General features: G+C 47.7%; 1 protein-coding gene across 5 annotated transcripts in view; it reads right to left on the bottom strand.

Annotated features, from left to right (window-relative positions):
- The window catches only part of MYH11 (myosin heavy chain 11), a 164,371-nt gene that overhangs the window by 79,446 nt on the left and 65,937 nt on the right, over positions 1-18,988 (bottom strand). For 3 of the 5 annotated variants that reach the window (XM_064362464.1, XM_064362466.1, XM_012477419.3), the window contains 3 exons: positions 7,305-7,407; positions 5,384-5,404; positions 3,082-3,174 (listed from right to left, as the gene is read on the bottom strand). In XM_064362464.1, coding sequence (XP_064218534.1) covers positions 3,082-3,174; positions 5,384-5,404; positions 7,305-7,407 — 217 coding nt within the window. The remainder of the gene's footprint in view (positions 1-3,081; positions 3,175-5,383; positions 5,405-7,304; positions 7,408-18,988) is intronic. The other 2 variants (XM_064362467.1, XM_064362465.1) reach the window with 1 other exon arrangement.

Raw genomic sequence — 18,988 nt, 5'->3', positions numbered from 1 at the left:
GCCTCCCAAAGTGCTGGGATTACAGGAGGGAGCTGCCACACCCAGCCCACTATCCCCATTTTAAAGCTGGGAAAACTAAGGCTAAGAGAGATCAAGTGACTTGTCCAATGTGACATTGCTCCTGAGAGGTAGAGCCCTAAGCTGAAGGAAGGTTTCTCCATATTCAAGGGCTGGAGGCTCCCTCTCCATGCCTCATCCTGCTCCGAAACATGCTTCATTCTCATCATCCAACTAAGGATTAAACCTTCTCTGCGGGACAGGTGAGTATGCATTGCCCACAGTACCCAAACCCAAGCAGGCCCTGTGTAAGATGTCCTTCAGGCAGGATTGGGTCACGCCCCTCGCCCTAGAGCTCAAGTATCTCCATTTGGAGAAGATGGTCCGATCTACCTGCCTCAGCTAAGCCATGAAACCAATCCTTCATCTGCTGGCATCAACCCTCTTCCTGCTTCCTCAATAGGTGACAAAGGATTGCATCCGTTTCCCCAACCACGACATAACGTGGTGGGAAGCGTTGACCTGTGTGGACATGATCCCCTAGGCTTGCTCAGTCCTTGACAAAACCTTCAAATTTTCCCACTGGGACATGGGCAGTAGAGTGATTTGGGATGACCATATCCCAAATGGAGCCATGGAGAGCCGGCTGGTCACAGGCAAGGCCCAGGCGCCTTCCTTCACTCTCCTTCACTCTCCTTCACTCCCCTTCCCAAGATGACAGGGATGCCAGTAAGCGGAGGACGTTTTTAGGGGTGTGTCTTGCACTTACTCTCATTTATGATGGCTAGAGACTTGGCACTGAATTGTAACATGCAAACATGGTGCTTTTCAGTGGAGGTGGCACATCCGCTATGGGGATTTCGGGAATCGGTGGAAGTGATGATTTGGTTTGTCACATGGTGACGGGGGGCACTGTTAGCAAACAGGGGGGCCAAGGATATTTTGGGAGTCCTGAAATGACCAGGATAGTCTCTGCTGCCAATCTCTGTCTATATCCTATGACTCTTCCAGTGTCTCAGCTGACACTCTTGGAGGGAAAAACCAGTTTGTAATTAGCTAGGCTTAGAACCTCATCTTTATGCCTTTAGATTTTGTGTTGTTTTTTTGAGATGGAGTCTCACTCTGTCTCCCAGGCTGGAGTGCAGTGGTGTGATCTTGGCTCACTGCAACCTCTGCCTCCCGGGTTCAAGCGATTCTCCCACCTCAGCCTCCTAAGCAGCTGGGAATATAGGCGTGCACCACCATGCCTGGCTAATTTTTGTATTTTTAGTCGAGACGGAGTTTTACCATGTTGGCCAGGCTGGTCTCAAAATCCTGACCTCAGGAGATCTTCCCACCTCAGCCTCTCAAAGTGCTGGGTTTACAGGTATGAACCACTGTGCCTGGCTTAGATTTTTATGCTTTTAAATAAAAGCATGAAAAAGTATTTAAAATATTGTTCTAATATAAGAATATCCCATCTGTGTGACTCCAGAGAAGACTATTCTTTGGTTCAGAGCCTCACTGAGAGTCAGCTGCCATTAGGGAAAATCCCATCCCAACATCACCAGTCCCCGAATCTGACCCTGTTCCTTGTATTTGTAGCTGTCGCAGTGGACAGACCTGAGTGTCTGACTCTTACTGTGCCTTCCGGTGGTGTGGTCCGGCCTAAGCACTGAAATGCTGAAATGCACTTAATTTATTTTTTTCTTGTAGAGATGGGATTTCTCCATGTTGCCCAGCCTGCCCTCAAACTCTTGAGCTCAAGCAATCTGCCCGCCTCAGCCTCCCAAAGTACTGGGGTGACAGGCATGAGCCACCTCGCCTGGCCTGAAACACACGTTTTTATTATCAACTGTCTTTTGCTATTTCCTCTTCATATTACAGTTAGGGTATTATGCGGATGTGTTCGTCCAATACATGTAGGAGATGATATTATCTATGATTCTAACTGAAGGCAAGGAAAGGAGGAGACATTATGTAATTGCTACTAAAATGGGCCTTGGGATCACAGGGTCAGGGACCACTACGTGAATATGCTCAGCAGAGCAGAGCTTTCTGCAGAGTCTTTTATGGGGCCGCATCCCAGTGGGCAACAGTTCAGAGATCCCCTACTCCTGGAAGGCAGAGACCCTTTTCCCTTAATCTTTTCTCACTAAAATATCTTTCTGGCCCTCCTATGGAATCAACCGCTTCTTTTGTACAATAAAACCGTTTTTGTCTACATATCAACCACTCAACTTTTAGAGTTCTCTTGCCCTTGTTGGGCTCAGGCAAAAACCTTTGCCTTGGATCCTGGGGAAGTGTGCGTGGGAAGATGGTACCCCCTGCCTCACTGACTGTCTGTTCTTCAATTGGAAGCAGCAGCTTCATGAAGGTTGGAACTACATCTGAACTATTCATCACAATTCTATGAGCCTAGCTCAGTGCCTGGTATACAGTAGGCACTTATAATAACAGCAAATTAAAAAAAAAAAAACAAAGAGAACAGTGGGACATACAGAAGTGCCTACCACGGAGGTTGTGGTGAGCCGAGATCATGCCACTGCACTCCAGCCTGGCGATGGAGTGAGACTCCATCTCAAAAAAAAAAAAAAAAAAAAAGTGCCTATCAGAATAATTGTACAGAACAGGTACTTACTAAATATTTCTTGGAGGAGGTGTGTGCCTGGTACATAGTTGACACTCAATTCATGTTTCGCTACATAAAATGGTATTGGATGTAAGTGTATACCAGGTGCTCAATAAATAATTTTTAAATTTTTATTTATTTTAGTAATAAAGATGGGGTCTCACTTTGTCACCCAGGCTGGTCTTAAATCCCTGGGCCCAAGTGATCCTCCCACCTCAGCCTTCCAAAGTGCTGGGATTACAGGTATGAGCCACTGCACCTGGCTGATCAATAAATATTTGTTGAATGAATAGTGAATGAATGAACGAATGAATGAGAGAGTGAGAGGCAAGAGCCCCTGCAAGATTGTAAGGTACAGCCCCTCTCTCCAGGATCAGACGCCCCTCCCACCTCCTCACACAAACACTCTGCAGCCCCAGGGAGTAGATGACACCAAGCCTTTTCTGGAAAACCTGCGTGGCTTTGCTACTTACGAATCGTGAGGAGTTGTCGTTCTTGACCGTTTTGGCGTTGCCGAAAGCCTCCAGAATCGGGTTTGCTTGTAGAAGCTGCTTTTCCAGCTCTCCCTAAAATTCATTTACATCTAGTTATTGGAGAAAGCAACCTAGGTCCTGACAGTTCTATCTTGGATAGATGTTGCCACAAAACTCTGCCCTGGATGCACAGGTTCTCTCCTCCCTCCTCCCTCCTCTTAGACCCCTCCAGATTTACAGGAAGATTTCAGAAGAGAAGCAACTGTCTGAAATCTCTAATAGCTAGGACATCTGCCACACGGGAAGGTTACTTTTTTCAAGTTTAGGGCCTGCTCATCTCTGCAACATTACTGTCGCTCAAAGCTACCGCCTTGCACAATGCCAATGATGTCATTTACATCATGATGAATGGTGCCCCACGGAATTGTGCAGTGCACCACCTGGCCCACTGTACATAGCAGCCGCGCTGCTGTTCGTGTTTAACAAGCAGCCTTCTTCAAGCTAAATCGCTACAATCCTCCTTCTGATTATTTTAGTGCAGTTTTTTTTTTTTTTTTAGTTGCAATTTTTCCTTTCTCAGGACTGGTTTTCTGAAGTCTCCTATGGAAGAAAAATAAGGAATGCACAAAACCCACCAGGAATCCTCTTAGCGGACTGCAGAATAAAGCTTCGAAGCAGGTTGCCTGAGCTCCATTCATCGGGTTAAAGGCAGCTGAGACTGTACATAGCCCACCCGGCCCCTCTGCGGGGCGCCTGTGCACAAACGCGGTCACGTGATTAATCATGGCGGGAAAGGGCCGATGTGGTAAGTCAAGCTGGGAAAGCCAATGCGCTGCTCTTGGCCTAGCCTGAAAACACGGCGGCTGCAGATGCGCCCTGAGGCCTCAGGCCCTGGATTCTGGGAGTTTTTCTCCTTGTCCTGCCCTCCTGCCTTCCCTTCCGTATGTTTCCAGGCAGCAGGGATGGGCCGAACGGGAGCCGGGAAAGTGTCTAGAGGGGACAAGGATGGGCGTGGCTTCCTCCTCGTTCCCCCATGCCAGGAAGGCATCAGGGTACCTAGTCTTCAGGACAAAGAAAGGTACCTGGTCTTCAGGACAAAGCAGGGAGCTGCTATTTATTTGTTTTTATTTGTCCACACGTTCTCCTTTTTGTAGCTCCCAGAGAAAGATGAAGCAAAAGCCTCATCCACATAAAAATCTCAGCTCCAAGTGGAATCGCCCCAGCTGAGACCAGTGGAAATTTGCGAGGAGCGCCGTGGGCGTTTCTTCCCTGGTGGGAAGACGACTACGGAATCACTTTCATTCACATAAACTTGGGGTCTCCATGCTGCCTGAAAAAGGCCCTCTTTCTAGAATGGGGATTCTAGCAGGCAGGGTTGGAAAGTCTTTGCAAGAGAGCTTTAAAGGGGGGGACCTGGTTCAAACCCTTCATTTTACAGATGACAGAACGGTGGCCCTGAGAAGTTAACTGACTCAGCCAACGTCACACAAGAGCAGATCTCACATAAGGACTCTAATTCTCTGTCTGTTCTGCAGCACTGTCACCTGGGGTCTAACTAAGGTGGATTGAAGGGTTTCTTCTAGGCTGGGACCCACATGCCAGCCCCCACAAGCTCTGCGTTAGAGATGAGTTTACATGTGCGGAGGTCCAAGCAGGACCAGGTTATGCGTTGCGTAGCTGGGGCCTTACCATGCCACCAAAGCTAGTGCATCGCGACCTCGCAACCTCCAAGACTGTTTCTGGAGCCTTGAGTCAAGCAACCAGCATGCAACAGACAGAAACGCACTGCACACGCATGCACAGGGCCACACAGGTGCACCAGGGACAGGGCCGGGGGAAGAAACTCAGGGATGATGGCAGGGAGAGAAGAGGGAGGCATGCCACAGCTGTGCCATCCAATGTCCATTGAGCCGGGGAAGCTCTGGGGCCTAACACTCCTAAAACAGACAGAAGGGACAGACGTCTCTGTCTAGGTTGTTCCAGTCAAGGGTACAAGGGTGGATGCATTGAAAGGGTGCAGGGGTTCATTCTGAACTGGAGAAATCCATTTCAGCCTGGAGCACAAGCCCGGGGATCCCAGTAGGAGTCCCACGGGTGGCAAATGCACCCCCACACCCCGCCCTGGCATCAGACGCCCACGGGATGGTATCTCGGTGCATTTACTGATTTGAGTTGTGAAACTCCAGGGCCTACCCCATTTCTACCACCAGCTACGGGACTCAGTGGGTGCAAGAGGACCATGCAGATCTAAATCCACTCCGTGCCTCCCCTACACACCCAGAAAACACTCTCGGTTACTCACGTAGGCAAAAGATGGGCCTTGCTGTGGTTGAACAACACAGTATAAAACAAATGTCAGTGGCATTTCCATCACATGGACAGCAGGGGCTGGAGAACACGTGACTTCAACCCCCCCAAACAGCCTGGAGTTCCCAAGACAAACTGCCCTTTTCCTTGATACTGTTTCTTTTCTCTCTGTTTAGCTGCAGGGATGCCATGACGGCTCACCACAGTCTCAACCTCCCAGGCTCAGGCAATCCTCCTGCCTCAGCCTCCCAAGTAGCTAAGACTACAGGCATGCACCACCACGCCTAGCTGATTCTCTTGAATTTTTTTTTTTTTTTTTTTTTTTTTTTTTTTTGTAGAGACAGAGTGTCACTATGTCGTCCAGGCTGGTTTTGAACTCCTGGGCTCAAATCATCTTCCCGCCGCAGCTGCCAAAAGCTCAGCCGCTTCCCCCTTCCTCTAAGTTTTAGAGATCAGACATTTCAAAGGCCTTCATAATTACTGGGGCCACATTAGACTCCTTAAAACAGTATCGAATGAGACCATGTCTGAGACGTGTTCACACATGCAGCCAAAAGCAGCAGTACATAGCAGCCCTCGAGAAAGATGAGCTGTTATGAAGTATGAGCTCTTACTCTTCCCCCGGAGGGAAAGGGAAGGCATGGAAAACTGTAGTTTCGCTGCCACACAACCTTTGGGGCTGTCGTTCCCACTCACAATGGCTAGAAACCAACATGCCAGAGGCACTTCTAGGACGAGGAATCTTGAGTTTCCTGCATTTGTTTGGAGAAGGAAAGTTCCCCAAATCCACGACCAGTGCCCAGCCCAGATCTCCAAGGACCTCTGGACAAGCCAGCCATGGCAGCTGCCCCAGTGTTCCCTCTGAGGGCCCAAAGCGACATCCGGAATGGTGAGAACTGGAGACAGCCCACGCGGTGGTCAGATCTCCACCTTACCATCTTCCTGCCTGCAAACCTGAAGACAGAGGCGCTGGCCAGTCCTGGCGGCCCCAGCACTTGCCCCGACCTCCAGGACAGATGGGGCAGGGCTGACACACGAGGAGGAAGAGAAGGATGGGCCCTAGAGGGCGTGACTTCAGAAACCTGCCCTTCTTTTCCTTCCAAGCTCTTCCTCATACTGTGTCATCATCTGTTTATTTTGTGATTCTTTGACAACTACACTCTCTACCACAGGTCCAGAAGCTCAGAGAAGAGACTAACAGCAGCTCTCAGACATCTCCCTGAGTTTTCACCCCAAGTGGTGCCGGGCACACAGTAGGTACTCAATCCACAGTTACTGAATGACCTTGCCCCAAAGCCCATGGGCTGAATGATACCAGCATCTCCATCGCAGGGACGGGGGGACACTGGAGGAATTCCTGGAGGAATCAGGAAACCCAAAAGCTATCTCAACCCCAGGGACGGTACAGAGATTCCCTGAATGGAGCGCTTCTCAACCTAGGGCAACCGTCCCACTGCAGGGCTCATCTGACAATGTCTAGAGATATTTTTGGTTGTCACAACTGGAGGGGAGGGGGCTATCGGCATCTAGTGGGTCGAGGCCAGGGAGATTGCTAAACACTCTACGAGGCACAGGAAAGCCCCTCCAAGGAAGAATTATCTGGTCCAAAATGACATCAGTGCCACCCCTGAGAAGCCCCGACGCGAAGGAAGAGCTCACTATGGAAGGGAGTGGGCTTATTCCCATTTCACGAAACGGGCCACCTTCTGGAGGGATGCTTCCAGCCGAGTCAAGGAGTCACCCATCCTCAACAGGCCTGCTAGCCAGAAAAAACTGTCCCTCTTTGAGTCTTCAGGGGAGGGGCAGTCAGACGGGACCTGAGTTCCTGCAATGATGCTCTGTTTGTATCTCGGTCGGCCTGCAAGCTGGAGACGGGCTGGCTAAGCCGCGGCCTCGGATTGGGAGCTGCCACTCACCGTGATACTGGTGTCTTTCTTGCCCTTGTGGGAGGAGGCCACCACGGCCAGGTACTGAATGACTTTCTTGGTGTTCTCGGTTTTCCCAGCTCCAGACTCGCCTCTGAAAGACACAGGAACAGTGACCCAGTGGACATAGTTTATGCACACATTCCATGGTGACCTTTCCGCAGCTCCGTGGGCCAGACAGGATGATAATGACCACGGCTGCCATTTCCCACATGGGGAGACGGAGGCTCCCAGAGGGGAAGTAACTTGGCCAAGGTCACATCTCTGGCAGTGAACTGAGCCGGGTGCCCAACCTAGGTCTGATGCTCAATCTGTTCCTTCCAAGAGGATGTAGAAGAGAATTCAGATGCAGTGCTGGGTGCAGTGGCTCAGGCGTGTGATCCCAGCACTGTGGGAGGCCGAGGCAGGTGGATCACCTGAGGTCAGGAGTTCGAGACCAGCCTGGCCAATATGGAGAAACCCCATCTCTACTAAAAATACAAAATTAGCTGGGCATGGTGGTGTGTGCCTGTAATCCCAGCTACTCTGAGGCTGAGGCAAGAGAATCTCTTAGAACCTGGGAGGCGGAGGTTGTAGTGAACCGAGATCGCACCACAGCACTCCAGACTAGGCAACAAAGAGAGACTCTTGTCTTAAAAAAAAAAAAAAAAAAAAAAAAAATTCAGATACAAAGAGTGAAAAAGTTGCTCGGGCACAGTTATACCTGTGATCCCAGCACTTTGGGAGGCTGAGGTGGGAGGATCATTTGAGCCCATGAGTTTGAGACCAGCCTCAGCAACACAGAGAGACCTCACCTCTACAAAAGTATTTAAAAATTAGCCAGGCATGGTGACACATGCCTGTAGTCCCAGCTCTTTGGGAAGTTGAGGCAGGAGGATCACTCGAGTCCAAGAGTTCAAGAACAGCCTGAGTAACATAGTGAAACCCTGTCTCTATTTAAAAAATTAGGAAAATTAACCAGGCATGGTGGTACACGCCTGTAGTCCCAGCTACTCAGGAGGCTGAGGTGGAAGGATGGCTTGAGCCCAAGAGGCAGAGGTTGCAGTGAGCCATGATCACACCACTCCACTCCAGCCTGGGTGACAGAGCGAGACCTCATCACTAAAAAAAACAGGGTGAAAAAGAAAACCTTTCTTTTCCTACAAGGGTCCAAGCAGGTTTATTTGGAATTGTCTACTTTTAAGACATCATCAGCATTGCTAGAAATGGAAAGACCAGGCACGAGGCAGCCTTCAAGAAAGGACTTAAGTGCCTCTGGAGTACCAGGACCTCAGATAAAAGTTTAAAGGGCTTTCTTAAGGAAAAAAAACTTCCCAGAAAGAACTGGTTATCCCATTCATCACTGGGCAGATGCAAGCCCCTTTATCCCCTGAGGAATCCCACCCTGTGTATCAGGAGGCTAGCTGATGATCTTAGCCAAGTATCTAAAGCTAAACCCAGTTGAAGTAATTCGCACTAAAGTGTAAATGACTGATGGGTTTAGATCAGCATGACATGGCTTGTCTTATCAAAAAAGTATGTACTCCTGGAATATGAAGGGTAGATTTTTTTTTTTTTAACCAAAATGGCCTTCGTGAACTAGCTGCCTCTTTCGGCCACCAGAAATCATCACAATGGAACAGTTCCATCCAGATGCTACCTCTACGTCCCACCACTCCTCGTAGAAGGTAAGGACAGGGCCCTGACCGAGGCTTCCCTTGTTTATCGTCTTCTGTTTTTTAGTTTCCTTTTGTTTTTTTGTGCTTCCTTTCTGCACCTCATCTCTCTCACTTTCTGAGCTCAGTTAATACCCAAAAATCTAAGAGAGACTTTTTTTTAAATTGGAAAAAGAATTTGTTCAGCCCGAGGTCGGCCCAAGGTTGTCCGTGCTGAACCAGTGCCACCAAAGCTAGTCCAGTCTCTGCTCTTCTTCCTAATTAGGAAATAAAGAAATTAATTTTCTCTGCCAAGGGCCCATTAATAACTTTGCTCATGGCTTTAAAAAGAAGCAGAAGAAAAGAGAAAGGGAGAAAGAAAAAAAAGTGCCCTGAACTGCTGGGCCTAATTCTACAGGTCCCGCTGTCCTGAAATCAAGTGTCTGATTGCCAAGAATGATGGAGCATCTTGCAGGGACGTTGTGTGGCCCCTTCCCTTCCCAGAGGCCTTCCTTGCCAACGGCCACATTATTTCACATGGCCTCAGAGGCAGTTTAGGAAATGCGAACCACAAAGGCATATTTCCCAGGAAAGGGAAGCGCGTGAGTGCATGTGTGTGTGTCTGTGTGTGTGTGTTTGTGTGTGTTTAAAAGAGAAGAACAGGGCCTAGCCCAGTGGCTCACACCTGTAATCCTGAAACTTTGGGAGACTAAGGAGGACAGATCACGAGGTCAGGAATTCAAGACCATCCTGACCAACATGGTGAAACCCCGTCTCTACTAAAAATACAAAAATTAGCCATGTGTGGTGGTGCACACCTGTAATCCCAGCTACTCTGGAGGTTGAGGCAGTGGAATTGCTTGAAGCCAGGAGGTGGCGATTGCCGTGAGCTGAGATCATGCCACTGCACTCCAGCCTGATGACAGAGCGAGACTCTGTCTCAAAAAAAAAGAGGAGAACTGACCAGGTGAAGCAGAGAATTGGCCACGGTTATACTTCCAGCTACTCAGGAGTCTGAGTTGGGAGGATCCCTTGAGGCCAGGAGTTTGAGAGAAGCCTGGACAACAGAGCAAGATCCCATCTCTTAAGAGAGACAAAAACTGGCATTTGTCATTGAGGGGATGTCGGGGGAAGGGTCCTTTTGCTAATTGCTTTACATGAATTATTTCCTTTATCCTCCTCCTGCCTCCATGTTATTATAGAAAGAGGAGTCTTGCCCAGAGTGGGTAAGCAATTTTCCCTAGGTCACATACCAAAGCAGGGATACAGTCAGAATTGAAAGTCAGGTCTCTGATTCCAATGCAATCAGAATTCCTTTTACTGTATTTCAACAAGTTGTTCCATGACATAGGCCCAACCGTCTAGGGACTTGCTTTCTAAGGCCATCAGAAGGGCGGGGGAAGGGGAATTGGTATTTGTTGAAGGCCTCCACAGTGTGAGGCTTTGGGCTCGCAAATCTTTTCATTTACTCCACCCAGCAATCTAATGAAAGAGTTTCATTATCCCCATCACCCACCTGGGGAAACTGAGGCAAAAGAGGTTGAAGTAAATCGCTCCAGCCCACAATTGCTGCTGCTTTCACAGAGATAGGAAACGGAGGAGAAGCAGGATTCGAACTTAGGTCCACTTGCCACCAGAGCCCACGTTCTGTCTCCTGCCCTTTTATTTTAACAAAACAGCAAAGGGGAAAGACAGACTGAAGCCCCAGCCCCACTCCATCCGAGTTCTTCCATCTATTCCAGGAGTCTTCACTTGCCCGAATCAATGAACCAAGCCACTCAGTCATTCACACCTTAGTATGAATTACTTCCATCAGGCTAATGTCAGAACTTTGCTAGACTCATTCTGAAGTGAAGGGGATGGATTCTGATTAAAGCAAGAGAAAGGAGAGAAACTTTGGGACTGAGGAAACCACTTGTGTAGGTGGTCCCGAGCCTATTCAGATCTAGACAAGGATCAGAACAGCAGTGTGCACAAACAACACATGTGGAACACACTCAGTGCTGACAAACCAGTGTTCCTGGACTGCTGCTCCTCACTTCTTTCCCACAACACTTCCTTCCTTCCACCCTGGCCTTGAACCTCTCCCACCTCCTCTCTTTCACAACAAAGACATCCCTGGGTAAGGTGGCTCATGCCTGTAATCCCAGCACTTTGGGAGGTCGAGGCGGGTGGATCACTTGAGGTCAGGAGTTCGAGATCAGCTTGGCCAACATGGCAAAGCCCTGTGTTTACAAAAATACAAAAATTAGCCAGTCGTGGTGATGGGCACCAGCTACTCGGGGGGCTGAGGCAGGAGAATCACTTGAACCAGGAGGTGGAGGTTGCAGTGAGCTGAGATCGTGCCACTGTACTCCAGCCTGGGCGATAGAGTGAGACACACTCTCAAAAAACAAACAAACAAAAAACCAAAGACATCAGCGTTCCCTGTCCGTGGCTGTGGTCTTCCATGTTGCCAGGGATGGGGATGGGACATAAACTTTGGGAATCTATCCCTTCCCACGTAGCTGCTGGGCTCCACTGCTTCCAAGTTCTGTTGGGAAAAATAAATTATCCCAGCAAGTTCTGCCAAAGAAAACATCCCAAGCTCCAGGCTCGTGGGTGTCTGAAGGTTGATGAAGCTCAGGGCTGGTCCAGAAAAACCCATAGCTTAGCTTTTCTGACTCCTGACCCCTAGGGGTGAAGATGCCTTCCTGGTCTGAGCACCCTACACTCCTTTCTTATTTATTTCTTCTCCAGGAAGCTCCGTCTTCCTGGAGAAGAACCGGACTCATGACTCTGTGTAGCCTCCTGGCCTTGTAACTACCCCGATGCCAATTCTTTTTAATCAGTCCAGCCCCAGCGGCTAGGAGGCGCTCCCCAACGGCTGCTTAACCCGTCAGCCAGGCTGGCTTCATGAGTGTAACCTGTACAGCCTCACAGGGTCACCCTGTGCTTGATTTAATGTTCTGACGTTGCCATCTGGAAATTCTTCATAAAGGCTCTGCATTTTCTTCTTCTTCTTCTTCTTTTTTTTTTTTTGAGACAGTCTTGTTCTCTTGCCCAAGCTGGAGTGCAGTGTGTGATGTTGGCTCACTGCAACCTCCACCTCCTGCATTCAAGTGACTCTCCTGCCTCAGCCTCCCGAGTAGCTGGAACAATAGGTGCCCACCTCTATGCCTGGGTAATTTTTGCATTTTTAATAGAGATGGGCTTTTGCCACGTTGGGGAGGTTGGCCTCAAACTCTTAACCTCAAGGGATCTGCCTGCCTTGTCCTTCCAAAGTTCTGGGATTGCAGGTGTGAGCTACTGCACTCAGCCAGAATTTTCATTTTGCAAAATTTTACAAATTCTGCAGCTGGTCCTGGCTCCCAGGGTTGAAGTCCATTGCAGGCTGTGGTTTGCCCCTGGTAGGAAAGCCAAACTGCCTCTGATGAACCTCAGAGCCGTTCAGACCCTGGTCTTTATGTGACTGGCAAAGCACTTTGGCATTTTGTACTGTCCAACTCCTACACGTCCAGCAAAACCCCAGGCAGAAGCAACACCTCTCTCCCCTACAGCACCAATTGGTAGAATAGCACAATGTGCTCCAGGGCCAGGTTGCTCAAGTTCAAATCGCTGCTCTGCCAGTTACCTGTGTGACCTTAGGGAAGTCATTTAGCCTCTCCATGCCTCAGCTTCTTTACCCCTTTATAAAATGGGTATAATAAAAACACTTACCTAGTATAATGGTTTTTTTTTTTTTTTTTAGATAAAGTCTCACTCTGTGGCCCAGGCTGGTGGGCAGTGATGCAGTCATAGCTCACTGCAGCTGAGAATTCCTAGGCCCAAATGATCTTCCTGCCCCAACCTCCCAAGTAGCTGGGACTGCAGGTACACATACCACAACTGGCTAATTTTTAAATTTTCTGTAGAGACAGGGGTCTCACTATGTTGCCCAAGCTGGTCTCCAACTCCTGGTCTCAAGTGATCTCTAGTCTCGGCCTCCCAAAGGGCTGGGAGTACAGGCGTGAGCCACCATGCCTGACCTTATATGATTCTGATGAGGATTAAATGAGTGTATATATATATAAAATGCTTAAAACAATACCTGGTACACCAAAATGTTAGTTATTATTACTTTTGTTTTTTTGAGACAGAGTTTTGCCTGTTGCCCAAGCTGGAGTGCAGTGGCATTATCTGACTCACTGCAGCCTCAAACTCCTGGGCTCACATGATCCTCCCACCTCAGCCTCCTGAGTAGATGGGATGACAGGCATGTGCCACCACACCTAGCTAATTTTTTTATTTTGTGGGGTCTTGCTAACTTGCCCAGGCTACTCTTGAACTCCAGGCCTCAAGCAATCCTTCTGCCTGAGCCTCCTAAAGTGTTGGGATTACAGGTGTGAGGCCCTGTGCGCACCTATTATGACTTTCATAACCACTGCTTCCCTAGTGCTTCTATAGTGTTTGTATAATAATTTTCAACATTCATCCTATCATTAAAATATAAATAACATTCACATTTCCCACTGTCTAAGCTAGGAGTCAGCAAACTCTTTCTGTAAAAGGTCAGCTAGTGGCCAGGCATGGTGGCTCATGCCTGTAATCCCAGCACTTTGGGAGGCAGAGGTGGGCGGATTACTAGGCAAGAGATTGAGACCACCCTGGCCAACATGGTGATAGCCAGTCTCTACTAAAAATACAAAGATTAGCTTGGCGTGGTGGTGTGCCTTTAGTAGAAGCTACTTGGGAGGCTGAGGCAGGGAAATCTCATGAACCCAGGAGGTGGCGGTTGCAGTGAGCTGAGATCACGCCACAGTACTCCAGCCTGGGAGACAGAGCGAGACTTGGTTTAGTAAATATTTTAGACTTTGAGGATCATGTGTTCTTTGTCACATCTGCTCGGCTCTCCACAGCAGCACAAAAGTAAATACCTAAACAAGTGGGTGTGGCTGTGTTTCAATAAAGCTTTAGGTAAAACAAATAGACAAGGGCCTGATTTGACCCACTGGTCAAAGTTTGTCCATCCCTGGCTTCAGACCCTTAGTGTTTCCTTATCCATTTTATTAATATTATTATTGAGATGGGGTCTCACTCCATCATTCAGGCTGACGTGCAGTGGTGTGATCTTGGCTCACTGCCAAATTTCCGCCTCCCAGACTCAGTGAGCTGAGATCCTTCTGCCTCAGCCTCTTAAGTAGCTGGGACTGCAGGCACATGCCACTAATTTTTGTGTTTTTTGTAGAGACGAGGTTTTGTCATGTTGGTCAGGCTGGTCTCAAACTCCTGAGCTCAAGCAATCAGCCCACCTTGGCCTCCCAAAGTGCTGGGATTACAGGCATGAACCACCATGCCCGGCCTGTCATCCATTTTAGATGAAAGTTTAAACCCCCCAGAGCATGGAAGCACCCCGCTCCTCCTTTTAATCTAGCCCCTTGATCATACAGCTCTTTCTCCACCCAGGCCCATGGCCTCTAATTAATCTGATTACACTGTATGAATTACACGCCAGACAAAACACAACTCAGGTCTAAATATTACATTTATTCGACTTTCAGTTTTCCTTCCTTCCTTTTCTTCCTTCCCTTCCTTTCTCCCTCTCTCTCTCCTCTCTCTCTCTCTCTCTCTCTCTCTTGCCCAGGCTGCAATGCAGTGGTACAATCATAGCTCACTTAGTTTCTAATCCCAAGCTCAAGTGATCCTCCCTCCCCAACCTCCTGAGTAGCTGGGACTCCAGGCACGCACCATCGCACCTAGCTAATTTTTAACTTTTTTGTAGAGATGGGGTCTCACTAGGTTCCTCAGTTTGGTCTCAAACTCCTGGCCTCAAGCAACCCTCCCGCCTTGGCCTCTCAAGGCCCTGAGTTCACAGGCATCAGCCGCCACATCCAGCCAACTTTCACTTTCCTAACTGCGTAACCAAATAGTTGGTTCCAGCCTGACTTCTCTTTTTTTTTTTTTTTTGAAACAGAGTCTCACTCTGTTGCCCAGGCTGGAGTACAGTAGCACAATGTCAGCTCACTGCAACCTCCGCCTTCTGGGTTCAAGCAATTCTCCTGCCTCAGCCTCCTGAGCTGCTGCAATTACAGGTGCACCCCACCACACCCAGTGAAGTTTTCTATTAGTAGAGACAGGGTTTCACCACGTTGGTCAGGCAGGTCTCAAACTCCTCACCTGGTGATCCTCCCACCTTGGCCTCCCAAAGTGCTGGTATTACAGGCATGAACCACCGTGCCTGGCCAGCCTGGCTTCTCTTGACCACCAACTATGCCTAAAAGCTCAGCTCTGCTTTCAACTTATAGGGCCTCAAGTCACTTCAGCTTAATTTCACAAGTAAAATAAAATTTAATACAGAGACTGAAGCTGTTGGTGGTTCTAGAGTGACTAGATGCATTTGCAAATAAAATTTGGATTGTTTTGGGATTTCCTTTTTAATGTCAGCTAATGCCTACTTCTCTAGCACTGGCTGTGTGTGGGCAGTGTGCTAAGTGCTTGCTAACCCTGCATTCCAGGAGATGGGGACAGACCACAGCCAAGTAAACAAACAAACAATCAAAAACAATCAATATAGTTTGTGGTGGCAATATCATTGCTCCATCGGGGTGATATGACTGAGAAGATTGAGGGGAAGGGAGGAGAGGGAGGCTGTGGATGGGGAAGCCAGGGAGTTGCTGAGCCTTGAAAGTTACAAGGATCACTGCTGGAACAAGTCTTAACGTGTGTGATGGATTGCATTGTTTACTGAGAATGACAGCAAAGAAAACTGAGCCAGCTCCCAAGCGGAAAACTGCTCAGGGCGTTCTAAAATACTAAGCAATGTATGCATATCATACAGTAGTTAAACCAATTCTTTAAACACAAGAGATGTGACCCTGCCTCCATTGCTCCCTTGTGAAGAATGATTTCTGGTTTGTCATTGATTAGTGGTGAGCAAGCACCAGCTGCCTGAGAAAACACAGAACACTTGCTTGTTAATGATAATCATCTGTTCAGAGAGTTTGCAGGAGGCTGTCAGCTCTGAAGGCTGTTAGCCCCCTAATCCCACTTTGCACTCTATCTTTGTGTTTGTTTCTTCGGTTCCTTCAGTGCTGCCTGGGTTGGGGTCTCCATGACTGAGCTGGTCTCGGTAACAGCACAGTGGGAAGGATGGAGGGAGGGATGGGCCAGGCAGGGGAAACAGAGGTCCAAGGGAAGGAAATGCTGGACCCAGGAAATGCTGGGTCTCATTCTATGAGACAGAATGGCCCCCAGGGTGGCTGGAGGGCCACAAGGGACAGGGACTGCAGGAAGTGATGACAGAAGAGCAGATTACACTCAATCTTCCAAACCACAGTTAGGAATCTGGGTTTTATTCTCATGGGTGCAGGAAACCATTTCAGGAGGGCAATGGGGCTTTAGAACCAGTACAGGGAGAATCAGAACTGCAGGATGAGCCAGGTGTGGTGGCTCACATCTGTAATCCCAACACTGGGAGGCCGAGGTGGGTGGCTCACCTGAGATCAGGAGTTCGAAACCAGGCTGGCCAACATGGTCAAACCCCATCTCTACTAAAAATATAAAAATTAGCCAGCCATGATGGAACACACCTATAATCCCAGCTACTCAGGAGGCTGAGGCAGGAGAATAGCTTGAACCCGAGAGGCAGGGGTTGCAGTGAGCCGAGATCACACTACTGCACTCCAGCCTGGGCAACAGAGCGAGACTCTGTCTCAACCAAAAAATAAACAACAACAACAAAAATGCGGGATAGAGACTGGATTGCAGGAAGGATTTAAAAAAAATAATGATCAACGAGGTCAGGAGTTTGAGACTAGCCTGGCCAAGATGGTGAAACCCCATCTCTACTAAAAATACAAATACTAGCCAGGCACAGTGGCAGGAGCCTGTAATCCCAGCTACTCAGGAGGTTGAGGCAGGAGAATCGGGAGGCAAAGGAACCCAGGAGGCGGAGGTTGCAGTGAGCCAAGATCGCACCATGGCACAACAGCCTAGTGACAGAGCGAGACTCCATCTCCAAAAAAAAAAAAAAAAAAAAAAAAGTGATCACTTTCACTACAATAGCAGTTAATTCTTAAGAAGTGCTCACTATGGGGCAGTGGCCTATTTCTCAATTCTTCACATGTAGTGATTTGTTTAATCCTTCCAACAACCCAACGGGGCGCTTATTGCTCCCATTTTACAGATGGGGAAACTGAGGCTCAGAGAAGCGAACGGACCTGTGTCCCAGAGCATACAACTAGATGATGTTGGGGCTGGAATTCAAACCCCAGGGGTTAGGCTCTGGAATCCACACTTTATGACACCATGCTAAGGAATATTTACTGAATGAACAATGAATGAATATTCTTATAATGTATATTTATGGAAGGAAGGAAGCAAGCAAAGGGAGGAGGGAGCTTAAGAGACTGCCGCAGAGGCCCTGGAGAGAGGTGACGAGACCCTGAACTAGGAAGAGGCAGTGGAGTCAGAAGAATGGGCAGAGATAAGAAATATTTCAGCATCACACTCTCTCCAAGGCAGAAACCACTATCTAAATTAACTAAAATCTTAAAAATTCAGTTCTGTAATACACGTGCCACTTTTAAAGTGCGCAATTAAATGAACTTTTAAGTGAACATTTTAAGTGAACTTTGTGCTCATCACAAAGTTGTGTTGGACAGCACTGTTTTAAATGAAACAGCACCTGATGATGGCATGGGTGCTGCTAATGAGAACAGGCTGGCCTCTTCTTCATCTTCACAGCCTCTCCATAAGCTCAGCTCAGAGAGGTCAAGTGACCCCTGCATAGCCACACAGCTAGGAAGCCATCTCAAAGTCTTACTGTTCCCTGCACCTCTCTGTTACAACACTTAATTCATTCACTCAACAGAGGGCAACTGAGCAACATTATTTTGGTTCCTGGGGAGGTGACATGTGGCTCACACATGGGCCTGGCTCCTAGGGGCTCAAATGCCTGTGTGGTCAGCTGAAAAACAGCCCCACAAAGATGTCCATAGCCTATTCTCAGAATCTGTGAATCTATTTGCTTGAATTGAGGAGACTGTCTTGGATCATCTAGGTGGGGCTAATATAACCACAAGGGCCCTGGGCCTTATAAGAGGGAGGTAGGGGTACTAGAGAAAGAGATTTAAAGATACCATGCTGAAGGATTTAAAGGTGGAGGAAGGGACAATGAGCCAAGGGATGTCGGTGATTCCAAGAAGCCGGAAAAGCTAGGAAACCAGGCCAGCAGGTTGTTGTAGCATTTATGTCCACATACCTAGGTACCATGATATCTCTAGTTCCAGACTACTCATTTTAAACGTCCAATGTTTGATTCCTACCATGGAAGATGAGAATTCAGCTCCATCTAATCCTCTTCCTTTTCCCCACAGAGCCAATTCCATCACAGGTAGTTATTCTAGTTAGATAAATACTCCAAATTTGCACAGCTGGCCTCCTTAGTCCAGCGTGATTACTCCTCCTTCCATCCCAACTTTCGTTTTTTCCTGGAGTTTATAATTGCCTTTGTTTTATTGTTTCTGGGTTTTCTATCTACATCAACCCCAAACTTATCATGGATTATCTCAATATTCTCTCAGTACAGTTCACCGCCATCCTAGCATCCATCACCATCTGCAATTCTTATTACTAGTTTTTAATTGTCCTTTCAGAAAATTTTATTCAAATAGAAAACATATGTATGTTTACACATTCCCACTCTTGTGCATTGTGCATATGCTGGTTTGCCCTTTTGTTTTCCACTCAACATTAAGAGCGTTCTCTCTGAGCATAAGTAGATCAGCCTCACTCTTTGTAGTGGCTAGCTAGAAAAGCTATATTTTATTTAACTAACCCCTGTTGATTATAGCTTTAGTTGCTTCTAGACCTTAAATATATATATGAATATAAATATATTAAATATATATATGAATATAAATATGTTAAATATATATAAAATACATATTATATATTATTTTATATAAACATATATACACAGCCTATCCTCATTATTTACATATTCTGTATTTGCAAACTCACCCACTTGCTAAAACTTATTTGCAGCCCCCAAATCAATATTCATGATACTTTTGTGGTCAT

Source organism: Aotus nancymaae, unplaced genomic scaffold (assembly GCF_030222135.1).
Source record: "Aotus nancymaae isolate 86718 unplaced genomic scaffold, 86718_ANA_hifiasm-v0.15.2.pri h1tg000049l, whole genome shotgun sequence".
NCBI lineage: Eukaryota > Metazoa > Chordata > Mammalia > Primates > Aotidae > Aotus > Aotus nancymaae.
The sequence above is the reverse complement of the archived record's forward strand: the minus strand, read 5'-3'. Positions and strand labels throughout refer to the sequence as shown.